Source organism: Pseudophryne corroboree, assembly GCF_028390025.1.
Source record: "Pseudophryne corroboree isolate aPseCor3 chromosome 3 unlocalized genomic scaffold, aPseCor3.hap2 SUPER_3_unloc_80, whole genome shotgun sequence".
NCBI classification, from domain to species: domain Eukaryota; kingdom Metazoa; phylum Chordata; class Amphibia; order Anura; family Myobatrachidae; genus Pseudophryne; species Pseudophryne corroboree.
The window spans coordinates 223,475-237,671 of NW_026967575.1; the positions used below are offsets into that span (position 1 = coordinate 223,475).

The 14,197-nt window shown below is 42.1% G+C and overlaps 1 protein-coding gene across 1 annotated transcript; it reads left to right on the top strand.

Moving 5' to 3' along the window:
- Positions 1-225: 225 nt before the first annotated feature.
- LOC134984798 (zinc finger protein OZF-like) lies at positions 226-2,652 on the top strand. The gene has a single exon (XM_063950280.1). The coding sequence runs from the start codon at positions 264-266 to the stop codon at positions 1,638-1,640; it is 1,377 nt and encodes a 458-aa protein (XP_063806350.1). The 5' UTR covers positions 226-263; the 3' UTR covers positions 1,641-2,652.
- The last annotated feature ends 11,545 nt before the right edge of the window (positions 2,653-14,197 follow it).

Here is a 14,197-nt window from a genome sequence, read left to right on the forward strand (position 1 = left end):
AAGTCTTATAATAATATTACATGTGTTATTGTGAGTGTTCTCAGGAGGGAGGACACAATGATAGTCTGAGACAAAATATTATAAAGCCTTAATTAAAAGTTATGTTTTATTATACACACACATTTACAATTAAGTGTCCCAGAGAGTCGTCTTCTCCTATTGTTTACAAGATTAATATTGTTACAGAAAATGTCACATTTCCATAATGTATTTTATTTCCAGCAGATGAACACACAAGCAGGAATATCTCAGAAGGACATCTAATGTTATCCCCGGATTGTGACATAAAAGATAATGACAGAAGACAGGATTCTCCAGGAGATAACCCCATTACCCCAATTATACATCCAGCCCTATCAGCTGATCCCTCTGATCCTGGGAAATGTTCTCCTGATCACTCTGATATTGGTGCATCTGTTACAGCTCTGACAGTAGATACAGTGTTTCCCTGTTCTATAGATGCCAAATGTTTTACACAGAACACAAAGCCTATTAACCCACACACAGGTAAGGCAGGTGAAAGGCCAATAATATGTTCTGAGAGTGGGAAATGTTTTACATACATATCAGATCTTGTTATACATCAGAGAAGTCACACAGGTGAAAGGTCATTTCCATGTTCTGAGTGTGGGAAATGTTTTGCATGGAAATCACGTCTTGTTACACATCAGAGATGTCACACAGGTGAGAAGCCATTTTCTTGCTCTGAGTGTGGGAAATTTTTTACATGGAAATCAGATCTTATTACACATCAGCGAAGTCACACAGGTGATAAGCCATTTGCATGTTCTGAGTGTGGGAAATGTTTTGCACACAAATCTGTTCTTGTTACACATAACAGAATTCACAAAGGTGAGAAGCCATTTCCATGTTCTGAGTGTGGGAAATGTTTTACACAGAAATCAGATCTTATTGCACATCAGCGAACTCACACAGGTGAGAAGCCATTTCCATGTTCTGAGTGTGGGAAATGTTTTACACAGAAATCGAATCTTGTTACACATCAGAGTAGTCACACAGGTGAGAAGCCATTTCCATGTTCTGAGTGTGGGAAATGTTTTACACAGAAATCAGATCTTATTACACATCAGCGAACTCACACAGGTGAGAAGCCATTTCCATGTTCTGAGTGTGGGAAATGTTTTGAACACAAATCAGATCTTGTTAGACATAACAGAAATCACACAGGTGAGAAGCCATTTTCTTGCTCTGAGTATGGGAAATGTTTTGTACGTAAATCACATCTTGTTATACATTACAGAAGTCACACAGGTGAGAAGCCATTTTCTTGCTCTGAATGCGGGAAATGTTTTACACAAAAATCACAACTTGTTACACATCAGCACAGTCACACAAGTAAGAAGGCATTTCCATGTTCTGAGTGTGGGAAATGTTTTGCGCACAAATTAAATCTTGTTACACATCACAGAAGTCACACAGGTGAGAAGCCATTTTCTTGCTCTGAGTGCGGAAAATGTTTTACACAAAAATCACATCTTGTTAGACATCAGCAAACTCACACAGGTGAGAGGCCATTTCCATGTTCTGAGTGTGGGAAGTGTTTTGCACGGAAATCACATCTCGTTAGGCATCAGAGAAGTCACACAGGTGAGAAGCCATTTCTATACTCTGAGAAATAAATCAGCTCTTGTTGCACACAATAGACATCACTCAGGTGAGGAACCATTTTAATCTTCTGGAGTATACTTATCATTGCCATGCGTTGTTCTTCAAGGTTCTTATCCTATCTCCTATGATTTTTGCAATATACATGTTACCACTGAGTGAAATAATCAGATGTCATGCCCTCATCTACCACTGCTATACAGATGACCTGTCTTTTGCTCTGGGTACTGAGAACCCAGTACCAATCCTAAATGGTTGTCTAGCTGAGCTCCAGGTGTGGGTGATGCCAGTTGGCTGTGACTCAGTACTGGTGAAACATGTCCTTATGATAGAAGCTCACCAACAAAGGGCAGGGCTTCAGCTTTGCTACCAGCCAGACTTACGCTTGGGGGTTCAGAGTTACAAAATGCTGATCATGTGCGGAATCTTGGTGTCCTGGATGGTGGAGTGACACTTAGACATCAGGTATCAGCCACAATCAGATCCTCATCTGAGGAACATAGCCAGACTCCAGCACTTATTTCCCTCAGAAGATCTTCCTACAGTCATACATTCACTTGTATCATCACACATAGACTACTGCAATGTCCACTACCTGGGTCTCTCAGCAATAGAATTGCACCGCTTGTAGCTTGTACAGAATGCAGCAGCCAGGCTGTTACCTAACCAGCCCTTTCCTGCCACATAACACCCATTCTCTGCTCCCTTCACTGGCTGCCTGTAACATGGTGACTCTATTACATAATCTTACTGACTTTCCCAGCCCAACGTGTCCAGGGTCCATGGTACCAGAAGCAGCTTCTGCCTCCTTACTGCCCGGTTACTACCATCTGCAGATGAAGGACTGTTACCAGCAGTACCAAGAAACCCCAAGAAGTTCTGAGATGTCAGGGGGAAGACAGGGTGGTGGCACTAGTGCTGCAGTGGGGGCTGCCGGAGGCAGTGTCTGTGAGAATCTTGTCCTCAAGCAGCGCTAAGGTGTCAGACTGCGAGACAGGGCAGTGGCAGTAGTGGGGGAGACAGGGTGGTGGCAGTAGTGGGGGGAGACAGGGCGGTGGCAGTACTGGGGGGGAGACAGGGTGGGTGGCAGTAGTGGTTAGGAGACAGGGCAGTGGCAGTAGTGGGGGAGACAGGGTGGTGGCAATAGTGGGGGGAGACAGAGTGGTGGCAGAAGTGGGGGAGACAAGGTGGTGGCAGAAGTGGGGGGGAGACAGGGTGGTGGCAGTACTGGGGGGGAGACAGGGTGGTGGCAGTAGTGGTTAGGAGACAGGGCGGGTGGCAGTAGTGGGGGGAGACAGGGCGGGTGGCAGTAGTGGGGGGAGACGGTGGTGGCAGTAGTGGGGAGAGATGGGGTGGTGGCAGTGGGGGGAGACAGGTTGGTGGCAATAGTGGTTAGGAGACAGGGCGGATGGCAGTAGTGGGGGGGGAGACATGGTGGTAGCAGTAGTGGGGGAGACAGGGTGGTAGCAGTAGTGGGGAGAGACAGGGCGGGTGACAGTAGTGGGGAGAGACAGGGCGGGTGGCAGTAGTGGGGAGACAGGGTGGGTGGCAGTAGTGGGGGGAGACAGGGCAGGTGGCAGTAGTGGGGGGAAATTGCGGTAGCAATAGCGGGGGAGACAGGGCGGATGGCCGCAGTACAGTGTCAGGGGCTGCTGGAGGCAGTAAAGAGGTGTATGGGTTCCACACAGAACCAGTTGATAATTAGACTTAATGATTATTATGCTTCCTTATTTCTAATTAATCCCTTGTATGTGTTACTGTTATTTGCTGTGTCAGCCTTTATGTGTGTTCTGTGTAATAATACTGAAAGTAGTGCTGCTACCGATCTCATCATTTGTAGTAACTTGGAAAAGATGAGATATGAGGTGCACTCTGAAAGCTTATAGGGGGTTAATCAGAGATGATCGCAGATGTGACATCATGCAGCCCCTGGAAAATGGTCCTGGCCCGCCCGTGTTTACCCCTCAGGGATGCGGCTGCAATGTGTGTGTCTGTGCAGCCGCTGTGCATGTGCATTTTGCCACCACCAGCAAACTGCTGCACGACGCTATTGTGGCTGGGTCTGAATGACCCCCATAGGCTGTTGTGCAGAGAAAAGTATTTTTAAGTTTAAAATATAGAGAAAAATCTGTGTACTAAAGATATGAAATAAAGTTTTCCGGTGAGTATTTTTATGTGTCTGTGTATTATTTCCAGATAATTGTCACTATGATGACAGAAACAATTTACAGCCGGTACTGAGTATAACTGCTCTGTATGTGTATGTCACATGGTGTAGCAGTAATATGGATAATGTAGTGTTAGTGACACAGCCGGTACTGAGTATAACTGCTCTGTATGTGTATGTCACATGGTGTAGCAGTAATATGGATAATGTAGTGTTAGTGACACAGCCGGTACTGAGTATAACTGCTCTGTATGTGTATGTCACATGGTGTAGCAGTAATATGGATAATGTAGTGTTAGTGACACAGCCGGTACTGAGTATAACTGCTCTGTATGTGTATGTCACATGGTGTAGCAGTAATATAGATAATGTAGTGTTAGTGACACAGCCGGTACTGAGTATAACTGCTCTGTATGTGTATGTCACATGGTGTAGCAGTAATATAGATAATGTAGTGTTAGTGACACAGCCGGTACTGAGTATATCTGCTCTGTATGTGTATGTCACATGGTGTAGCAGTAATATAGATAATGTAGTGTGAGTGATACAGCCGGTACTGAGTATAACTGCTCTGTATGTGTATGTCACATGGTGTAGCAGTAATATGGATAATGTAGTGTTAGTCACAGCCGGTACTGAGTATAACTGCTCTGTATGTGTATATCACATGGTGTAGCAGTAATATGGATAATGTAGCGTTAGTGACACAGCCGGTACTGAGTATAACTGCTCTGTATGTGTATGTCACATGGTGTAGCAGTAATATGGATAATGTAGCGTTAGTGACACAGCCGGTACTGAGTATAACTGCTCTGTATGTGTATGTCACATGGTGTAGCAGTAATATGGATAATGTAGTGTTAGTGACACAGCCGGTACTGAGTATAACTGCTCTGTATGTGTATGTCACATGGTGTAGCAGTAATATGGATAATGTAGTGTTAGTGACACAGCCGGTACTGAGTATATCTGCTCTTTATGTGTATGTCACATGGTGTAGCAGTAATATGGATAATGTAGTGTTAGTGACACAGCCGGTACTGAGTATATCTGCTCTTTATGTGTATGTCACATGGTGTAGCAGTAATATGGATAATGTAGTGTTAGTGACACAGCCGGTACTGAGTATAACTGCTCTGTATGTGTATGTCACATGGTGTAGCAGTAATATGGATAATGTAGTGTTAGTGACACAGCCGGTACTGAGTATATCTGCTCTTTATGTGTATGTCACATGGTGTAGCAGTAATATGGATAATGTAGTGTTAGTGACACAGCCGGTACTGAGTATAACTGCTCTGTATGTGTATGTCACATGGTGTAGCAGTAATATGGATAATGTAGTGTTAGTGACACAGCCGGTACTGAGTATATCTGCTCTTTATGTGTATGTCACATGGTGTAGCAGTAATATGGATAATGTAGTGTTAGTGACACAGCCGGTACTGAGTATAACTGCTCTGTATGTGTATGTCACATGGTGTAGCAGTAATATGGATAATGTAGCGTTAGTGACACAGCCGGTACTGAGTATAACTGCTCTGTATGTGTATGTCACATGGTGTAGCAGTAATATGGATAATGTAATGTTAGTGACACAGCCGGTACTGAGTATAACTGCTCTGTATGTGTATGTCACATGGTGTAGCAGTAATATGGATAATGTAGTGTTAGTGACACAGCCGGTCACATGGTGTAGCTGTAATATGGATAATGTAGCGTTAGTGACACAGCCGGTACTGAGTATAACTGCTCTGTATGTGTATGTCACATGGTGTAGCAGTAATATGGATAATGTAGTGTTAGTGACACAGCCGGTACTGAGTATAACTGCTCTGTATGTGTATGTCACATGGTGTAGCAGTAATATGGATAATGTAATGTTAGTGACACGGAGGGTACTGAGTATATCTGCTCTGTATGTATATGTCACATGGCGTAGCAGTAATATGGATAATGTAATGTTAGTGACACAGCCGGTACTGAGTATATCTGCTCTGTATGTATATGTCACATGGTGTAGCAGTAATATGGATAATGTAGCGTTAGTGACACAGCCGGTACTGAGTATAACTGCTGTGTATGTGTATGTCACATGGTGTAGCAGTAATATGGATAATGTAGTGTTAGTGACACAGCCGGTACTGAGTATAACTGCTCTGTATGTGTATGTCACATGGTGTAGCAGTAATATGGATAATGTAATGTTAGTGACACGGAGGGTACTGAGTATAACTGCTCTATATGTGTATGTCACATGGTGTAGCAGTAATATGGATAATGTAACGTTAGTGACACAGCCGGTACTGAGTATAACTGCTCTGTATGTGTATGTCACATGGTGTAGCAGTAATATGGATAATGTAGTGTTAGTGACACAGCCGGTACTGAGTATAACTGCTCTGTATGTGTATGTCACATGGTGTAGCAGTAATATGGATAATATAGCGTTAGTGACACAGCCGGTACTGAGTATAACTGCTCTGTATGTGTATGTCACATGGTGTAGCAGTAATATGGATAATGTAGCGTTAGTGACACAGCCGGTACTGAGTATAACTGCTCTGTATGTGTGTGTCACATGGTGTAGCAGTAATATGGATAATGTAGTGTTAGTGGCACAGCCGGTATAAGGTATAACTGCTCTGTATGTGTATGTCACATGGTGTAGCAGTAATATGGATAATGTAGTGTTAGTGACACAGCCGGTACTGAGTATAACTGCTCTGTATGTGTATGTCACATGGTGTAGCAGTAATATGGATAATGTAGCGTTAGTGACACAGCCGGTACTGAGTATAACTGCTCTGTATGTGTATATCACATGGCGTAGCAGTAATATGGATAATGTAGTGTTAGTGGCACAGCTGGTACTGAGTATAACTGCTCTGTATGTGTATGTCACATGGTGTAGCAGTAATATGGATAATGTAGCGTTAGTGACACAGCCGGTACTGAGTATAACTGCTCTGTATGTGTATGTCACATGGTGTAGCAGTAATATGGATAATGTAGCGTTAGTGACACAGCCGGTACTGAGTATAACTGCTCTGTATGTGTATGTCACATGGTGTAGCAGTAATATGGATAATGTAGTGTTAGTGACACAGCAGGTACTGAGTATAACTGCTCTGTATGTGTATGTCACATGGCGTAGCAGTAATATGGATAATGTAACGTTAGTGACACAGCCGGTACTGAGTATAACTGCTCTGTATGTGTATGTCACATGGTGTAGCAGTAATATGGATAATGTAGCGTTAGTGACACAGCCGGTACTGAGTATAACTGCTCTGTATGTGTATGTCACATGGTGTAGCAGTAATATGGATAATGTAGTGTTAGTGACACAGCCGGTACTGAGTATAACTGCTCTGTATGTGTATGTCACATGGTGTAGCAGTAATATGGATAATGTAGTGTTAGTGACACAGCCGGTACTGAGTATAACTGCTCTGTATGTGTATGTCACATGGTGTAGCAGTAATATGGATAATGTAGTGTTAGTGACACAGCCGGTACTGAGTATAACTGCTCTGTATGTGTATGTCACATGGTGTAGCAGTAATATAGATAATGTAGTGTTAGTGACACAGCCGGTACTGAGTATAACTGCTCTGTATGTGTATGTCACATGGTGTAGCAGTAATATAGATAATGTAGTGTTAGTGACACAGCCGGTACTGAGTATATCTGCTCTGTATGTGTATGTCACATGGTGTAGCAGTAATATAGATAATGTAGTGTGAGTGATACAGCCGGTACTGAGTATAACTGCTCTGTATGTGTATGTCACATGGTGTAGCAGTAATATGGATAATGTAGTGTTAGTCACAGCCGGTACTGAGTATAACTGCTCTGTATGTGTATATCACATGGTGTAGCAGTAATATGGATAATGTAGCGTTAGTGACACAGCCGGTACTGAGTATAACTGCTCTGTATGTGTATGTCACATGGTGTAGCAGTAATATGGATAATGTAGCGTTAGTGACACAGCCGGTACTGAGTATAACTGCTCTGTATGTGTATGTCACATGGTGTAGCAGTAATATGGATAATGTAGTGTTAGTGACACAGCCGGTACTGAGTATAACTGCTCTGTATGTGTATGTCACATGGTGTAGCAGTAATATGGATAATGTAGTGTTAGTGACACAGCCGGTACTGAGTATATCTGCTCTTTATGTGTATGTCACATGGTGTAGCAGTAATATGGATAATGTAGTGTTAGTGACACAGCCGGTACTGAGTATATCTGCTCTTTATGTGTATGTCACATGGTGTAGCAGTAATATGGATAATGTAGTGTTAGTGACACAGCCGGTACTGAGTATAACTGCTCTGTATGTGTATGTCACATGGTGTAGCAGTAATATGGATAATGTAGTGTTAGTGACACAGCCGGTACTGAGTATATCTGCTCTTTATGTGTATGTCACATGGTGTAGCAGTAATATGGATAATGTAGTGTTAGTGACACAGCCGGTACTGAGTATAACTGCTCTGTATGTGTATGTCACATGGTGTAGCAGTAATATGGATAATGTAGTGTTAGTGACACAGCCGGTACTGAGTATATCTGCTCTTTATGTGTATGTCACATGGTGTAGCAGTAATATGGATAATGTAGTGTTAGTGACACAGCCGGTACTGAGTATAACTGCTCTGTATGTGTATGTCACATGGTGTAGCAGTAATATGGATAATGTAGCGTTAGTGACACAGCCGGTACTGAGTATAACTGCTCTGTATGTGTATGTCACATGGTGTAGCAGTAATATGGATAATGTAATGTTAGTGACACAGCCGGTACTGAGTATAACTGCTCTGTATGTGTATGTCACATGGTGTAGCAGTAATATGGATAATGTAGTGTTAGTGACACAGCCGGTCACATGGTGTAGCTGTAATATGGATAATGTAGCGTTAGTGACACAGCCGGTACTGAGTATAACTGCTCTGTATGTGTATGTCACATGGTGTAGCAGTAATATGGATAATGTAGTGTTAGTGACACAGCCGGTACTGAGTATAACTGCTCTGTATGTGTATGTCACATGGTGTAGCAGTAATATGGATAATGTAATGTTAGTGACACGGAGGGTACTGAGTATATCTGCTCTGTATGTATATGTCACATGGCGTAGCAGTAATATGGATAATGTAATGTTAGTGACACAGCCGGTACTGAGTATATCTGCTCTGTATGTATATGTCACATGGTGTAGCAGTAATATGGATAATGTAGCGTTAGTGACACAGCCGGTACTGAGTATAACTGCTGTGTATGTGTATGTCACATGGTGTAGCAGTAATATGGATAATGTAGTGTTAGTGACACAGCCGGTACTGAGTATAACTGCTCTGTATGTGTATGTCACATGGTGTAGCAGTAATATGGATAATGTAATGTTAGTGACACGGAGGGTACTGAGTATAACTGCTCTATATGTGTATGTCACATGGTGTAGCAGTAATATGGATAATGTAACGTTAGTGACACAGCCGGTACTGAGTATAACTGCTCTGTATGTGTATGTCACATGGTGTAGCAGTAATATGGATAATGTAGTGTTAGTGACACAGCCGGTACTGAGTATAACTGCTCTGTATGTGTATGTCACATGGTGTAGCAGTAATATGGATAATATAGCGTTAGTGACACAGCCGGTACTGAGTATAACTGCTCTGTATGTGTATGTCACATGGTGTAGCAGTAATATGGATAATGTAGCGTTAGTGACACAGCCGGTACTGAGTATAACTGCTCTGTATGTGTGTGTCACATGGTGTAGCAGTAATATGGATAATGTAGTGTTAGTGGCACAGCCGGTATAAGGTATAACTGCTCTGTATGTGTATGTCACATGGTGTAGCAGTAATATGGATAATGTAGTGTTAGTGACACAGCCGGTACTGAGTATAACTGCTCTGTATGTGTATGTCACATGGTGTAGCAGTAATATGGATAATGTAGCGTTAGTGACACAGCCGGTACTGAGTATAACTGCTCTGTATGTGTATATCACATGGCGTAGCAGTAATATGGATAATGTAGTGTTAGTGGCACAGCTGGTACTGAGTATAACTGCTCTGTATGTGTATGTCACATGGTGTAGCAGTAATATGGATAATGTAGCGTTAGTGACACAGCCGGTACTGAGTATAACTGCTCTGTATGTGTATGTCACATGGTGTAGCAGTAATATGGATAATGTAGCGTTAGTGACACAGCCGGTACTGAGTATAACTGCTCTGTATGTGTATGTCACATGGTGTAGCAGTAATATGGATAATGTAGTGTTAGTGACACAGCAGGTACTGAGTATAACTGCTCTGTATGTGTATGTCACATGGCGTAGCAGTAATATGGATAATGTAACGTTAGTGACACAGCCGGTACTGAGTATAACTGCTCTGTATGTGTATGTCACATGGTGTAGCAGTAATATGGATAATGTAGCGTTAGTGACACAGCCGGTACTGAGTATAACTGCTCTGTATGTGTATGTCACATGGTGTAGCAGTAATATGGATAATGTAGTGTTAGTGACACAGCCGGTACTGAGTATAACTGCTCTGTATGTGTATGTCACATGGCGTAGCAGTAATATGGATAATGTAGCGTTAGTGACACAGCCGGTACTGAGTATATCTGCTCTGTATGTGTATGTCACATGGTGTAGCAGTAATATGGATAATGTAGTGTTAGTGACACAGCCGGTACTGAGTATAACTGCTCTGTATGTGTATATCACATGGTGTAGCAGTAATATGGATAATGTAGCGTTAGTGACACAGCCGGTACTGAGTATAACTGCTCTGTATGTGTATGTCACATGGTGTAGCAGTAATATGGATAATGTAGTGTTAGTGACACAGCCGGTACTGAGTATAACTGCTCTGTATGTGTATGTCACATGGTGTAGCAGTTATATGGATAATGTAGCGTTAGTGACACAGCCGGTACTGAGTATAACTGCTCTGTATGTGTATGTCACATAGTGTAGCAGTAATATGGATAATGTAGTGTTAGTGACACAGCCGGTACTGAGTATAACTGCTCTGTATGTATATGTCACATGGTGTAGCAGTAATATGGATAATGTAATGTTAGTGACACAGCCGGTACTGAGTATAACTGCTCGGTATGTGTATGTCACATGGTGTAGCAGTAATATGGATAATGTAATGTTAGTGACACAGCCGGTACTGAGTATAACTGCTCTGTATGTGTATGTCACATGGCGTAGCAGTAATATGGATAATGTAACGTTAGTGACACAGCCGGTACTGAGTATAACTGCTCTGTATGTGTATGTCACATGGTGTAGCAGTAATATGGATAATGTAGCGTTAGTGACACAGCCGGTACTGAGTATAACTGCTCTGTATGTATATGTCACATGGCGTAGCAGTAATATGGATAATGTAGCGTTAGTGACACAGCCGGTACTGAGTATAACTGCTCTGTATGTGTATGTCACATGGTGTAGCAGTAATATGGATAATGTAGTGTTAGTGGCACAGCCGGTACTGAGTATAACTGCTCTGTATGTGTATATCACATGGTGTAGCAGTAATATGGATAATGTAGCGTTAGTGACACAGCCGGTACTGAGTATATCTGCTCTGTATGTGTATGTCACATGGTGTAGCAGTAATATGGATAATGTAATGTTAGTGACACAGCCGGTACTGAGTATAACTGCTCTGTATGTGTAGGTCACATGGCGTAGCAGTAATATGGATAATGTAGCGTTAGTGACACAGCCGGTACTGAGTATAACTGCTCTGTATGTGTATATCACATGGTGTAGCAGTAATATGGATAATGTAGCGTTAGTGACACAGCCGGTACTGAGTATAACTGCTCTGTATGTGTATGTCACATGGTGTAGCAGTAATATGGATAATGTAGCGTTAGTGACACAGCCGGTACTGAGTATATCTGCTCTGTATGTGTATGTCACATGGTGTAGCAGTAATATGGATAATGTAATGTTAGTGACACAGCCGGTACTGAGTATAACTGCTCTGTATGTGTAGGTCACATGGCGTAGCAGTAATATGGATAATGTAGCGTTAGTGACACAGCCGGTACTGAGTATAACTGCTCTGTATGTGTATATCACATGGTGTAGCAGTAATATGGATAATGTAGCGTTAGTGACACAGCCGGTACTGAGTATAACTGCTCTGTATGTGTATGTCACATGGTGTAGCAGTAATATGGATAATGTAATGTTAGTGACACGGAGGGTACTGAGTATAACTGCTCTATATGTGTATGTCACATGGTGTAGCAGTAATATGGATAATGTAGTGTTAGTGACACAGCCGGTACTGAGTATAACTGCTCTGTATGTGTATGTCACATGGTGTAGCAGTAATATGGATAATGTAGCGTTAGTGACACAGCCGGTACTGAGTATAACTGCTCTGTATGTGTATGTCACATGGTGTAGCAGTAATATGGATAATGTAGTGTTAGTGACACAGCCGGTACTGAGTATAACTGCTCTGTATGTGTATGTCACATGGTGTAGCAGTAATATGGATAATGTAGTGTTAGTGACACAGCCGGTACTGAGTATATCTGCTCTTTATGTGTATGTCACATGGTGTAGCAGTAATATGGATAATGTAGTGTTAGTGACACAGCCGGTACTGAGTATATCTGCTCTTTATGTGTATGTCACATGGTGTAGCAGTAATATGGATAATGTAGTGTTAGTGACACAGCCGGTACTGAGTATAACTGCTCTGTATGTGTATGTCACATGGTGTAGCAGTAATATGGATAATGTAGTGTTAGTGACACAGCCGGTACTGAGTATATCTGCTCTTTATGTGTATGTCACATGGTGTAGCAGTAATATGGATAATGTAGTGTTAGTGACACAGCCGGTACTGAGTATAACTGCTCTGTATGTGTATGTCACATGGTGTAGCAGTAATATGGATAATGTAGTGTTAGTGACACAGCCGGTACTGAGTATATCTGCTCTTTATGTGTATGTCACATGGTGTAGCAGTAATATGGATAATGTAGTGTTAGTGACACAGCCGGTACTGAGTATAACTGCTCTGTATGTGTATGTCACATGGTGTAGCAGTAATATGGATAATGTAGCGTTAGTGACACAGCCGGTACTGAGTATAACTGCTCTGTATGTGTATGTCACATGGTGTAGCAGTAATATGGATAATGTAATGTTAGTGACACAGCCGGTACTGAGTATAACTGCTCTGTATGTGTATGTCACATGGTGTAGCAGTAATATGGATAATGTAGTGTTAGTGACACAGCCGGTCACATGGTGTAGCTGTAATATGGATAATGTAGCGTTAGTGACACAGCCGGTACTGAGTATAACTGCTCTGTATGTGTATGTCACATGGTGTAGCAGTAATATGGATAATGTAGTGTTAGTGACACAGCCGGTACTGAGTATAACTGCTCTGTATGTGTATGTCACATGGTGTAGCAGTAATATGGATAATGTAATGTTAGTGACACGGAGGGTACTGAGTATATCTGCTCTGTATGTATATGTCACATGGCGTAGCAGTAATATGGATAATGTAATGTTAGTGACACAGCCGGTACTGAGTATATCTGCTCTGTATGTATATGTCACATGGTGTAGCAGTAATATGGATAATGTAGCGTTAGTGACACAGCCGGTACTGAGTATAACTGCTGTGTATGTGTATGTCACATGGTGTAGCAGTAATATGGATAATGTAGTGTTAGTGACACAGCCGGTACTGAGTATAACTGCTCTGTATGTGTATGTCACATGGTGTAGCAGTAATATGGATAATGTAATGTTAGTGACACGGAGGGTACTGAGTATAACTGCTCTATATGTGTATGTCACATGGTGTAGCAGTAATATGGATAATGTAACGTTAGTGACACAGCCGGTACTGAGTATAACTGCTCTGTATGTGTATGTCACATGGTGTAGCAGTAATATGGATAATGTAGTGTTAGTGACACAGCCGGTACTGAGTATAACTGCTCTGTATGTGTATGTCACATGGTGTAGCAGTAATATGGATAATATAGCGTTAGTGACACAGCCGGTACTGAGTATAACTGCTCTGTATGTGTATGTCACATGGTGTAGCAGTAATATGGATAATGTAGCGTTAGTGACACAGCCGGTACTGAGTATAACTGCTCTGTATGTGTGTGTCACATGGTGTAGCAGTAATATGGATAATGTAGTGTTAGTGGCACAGCCGGTATAAGGTATAACTGCTCTGTATGTGTATGTCACATGGTGTAGCAGTAATATGGATAATGTAGTGTTAGTGACACAGCCGGTACTGAGTATAACTGCTCTGTATGTGTATGTCACATGGTGTAGCAGTAATATGGATAATGTA

What these genes read in the sequence shown, in the direction of transcription:
- LOC134984798 (XM_063950280.1), top strand. Translation starts at nt 264, where the DNA reads ATGTTATCCCCGGATTGTGACATAAAAGATAATGACAGAAGACAGGAT.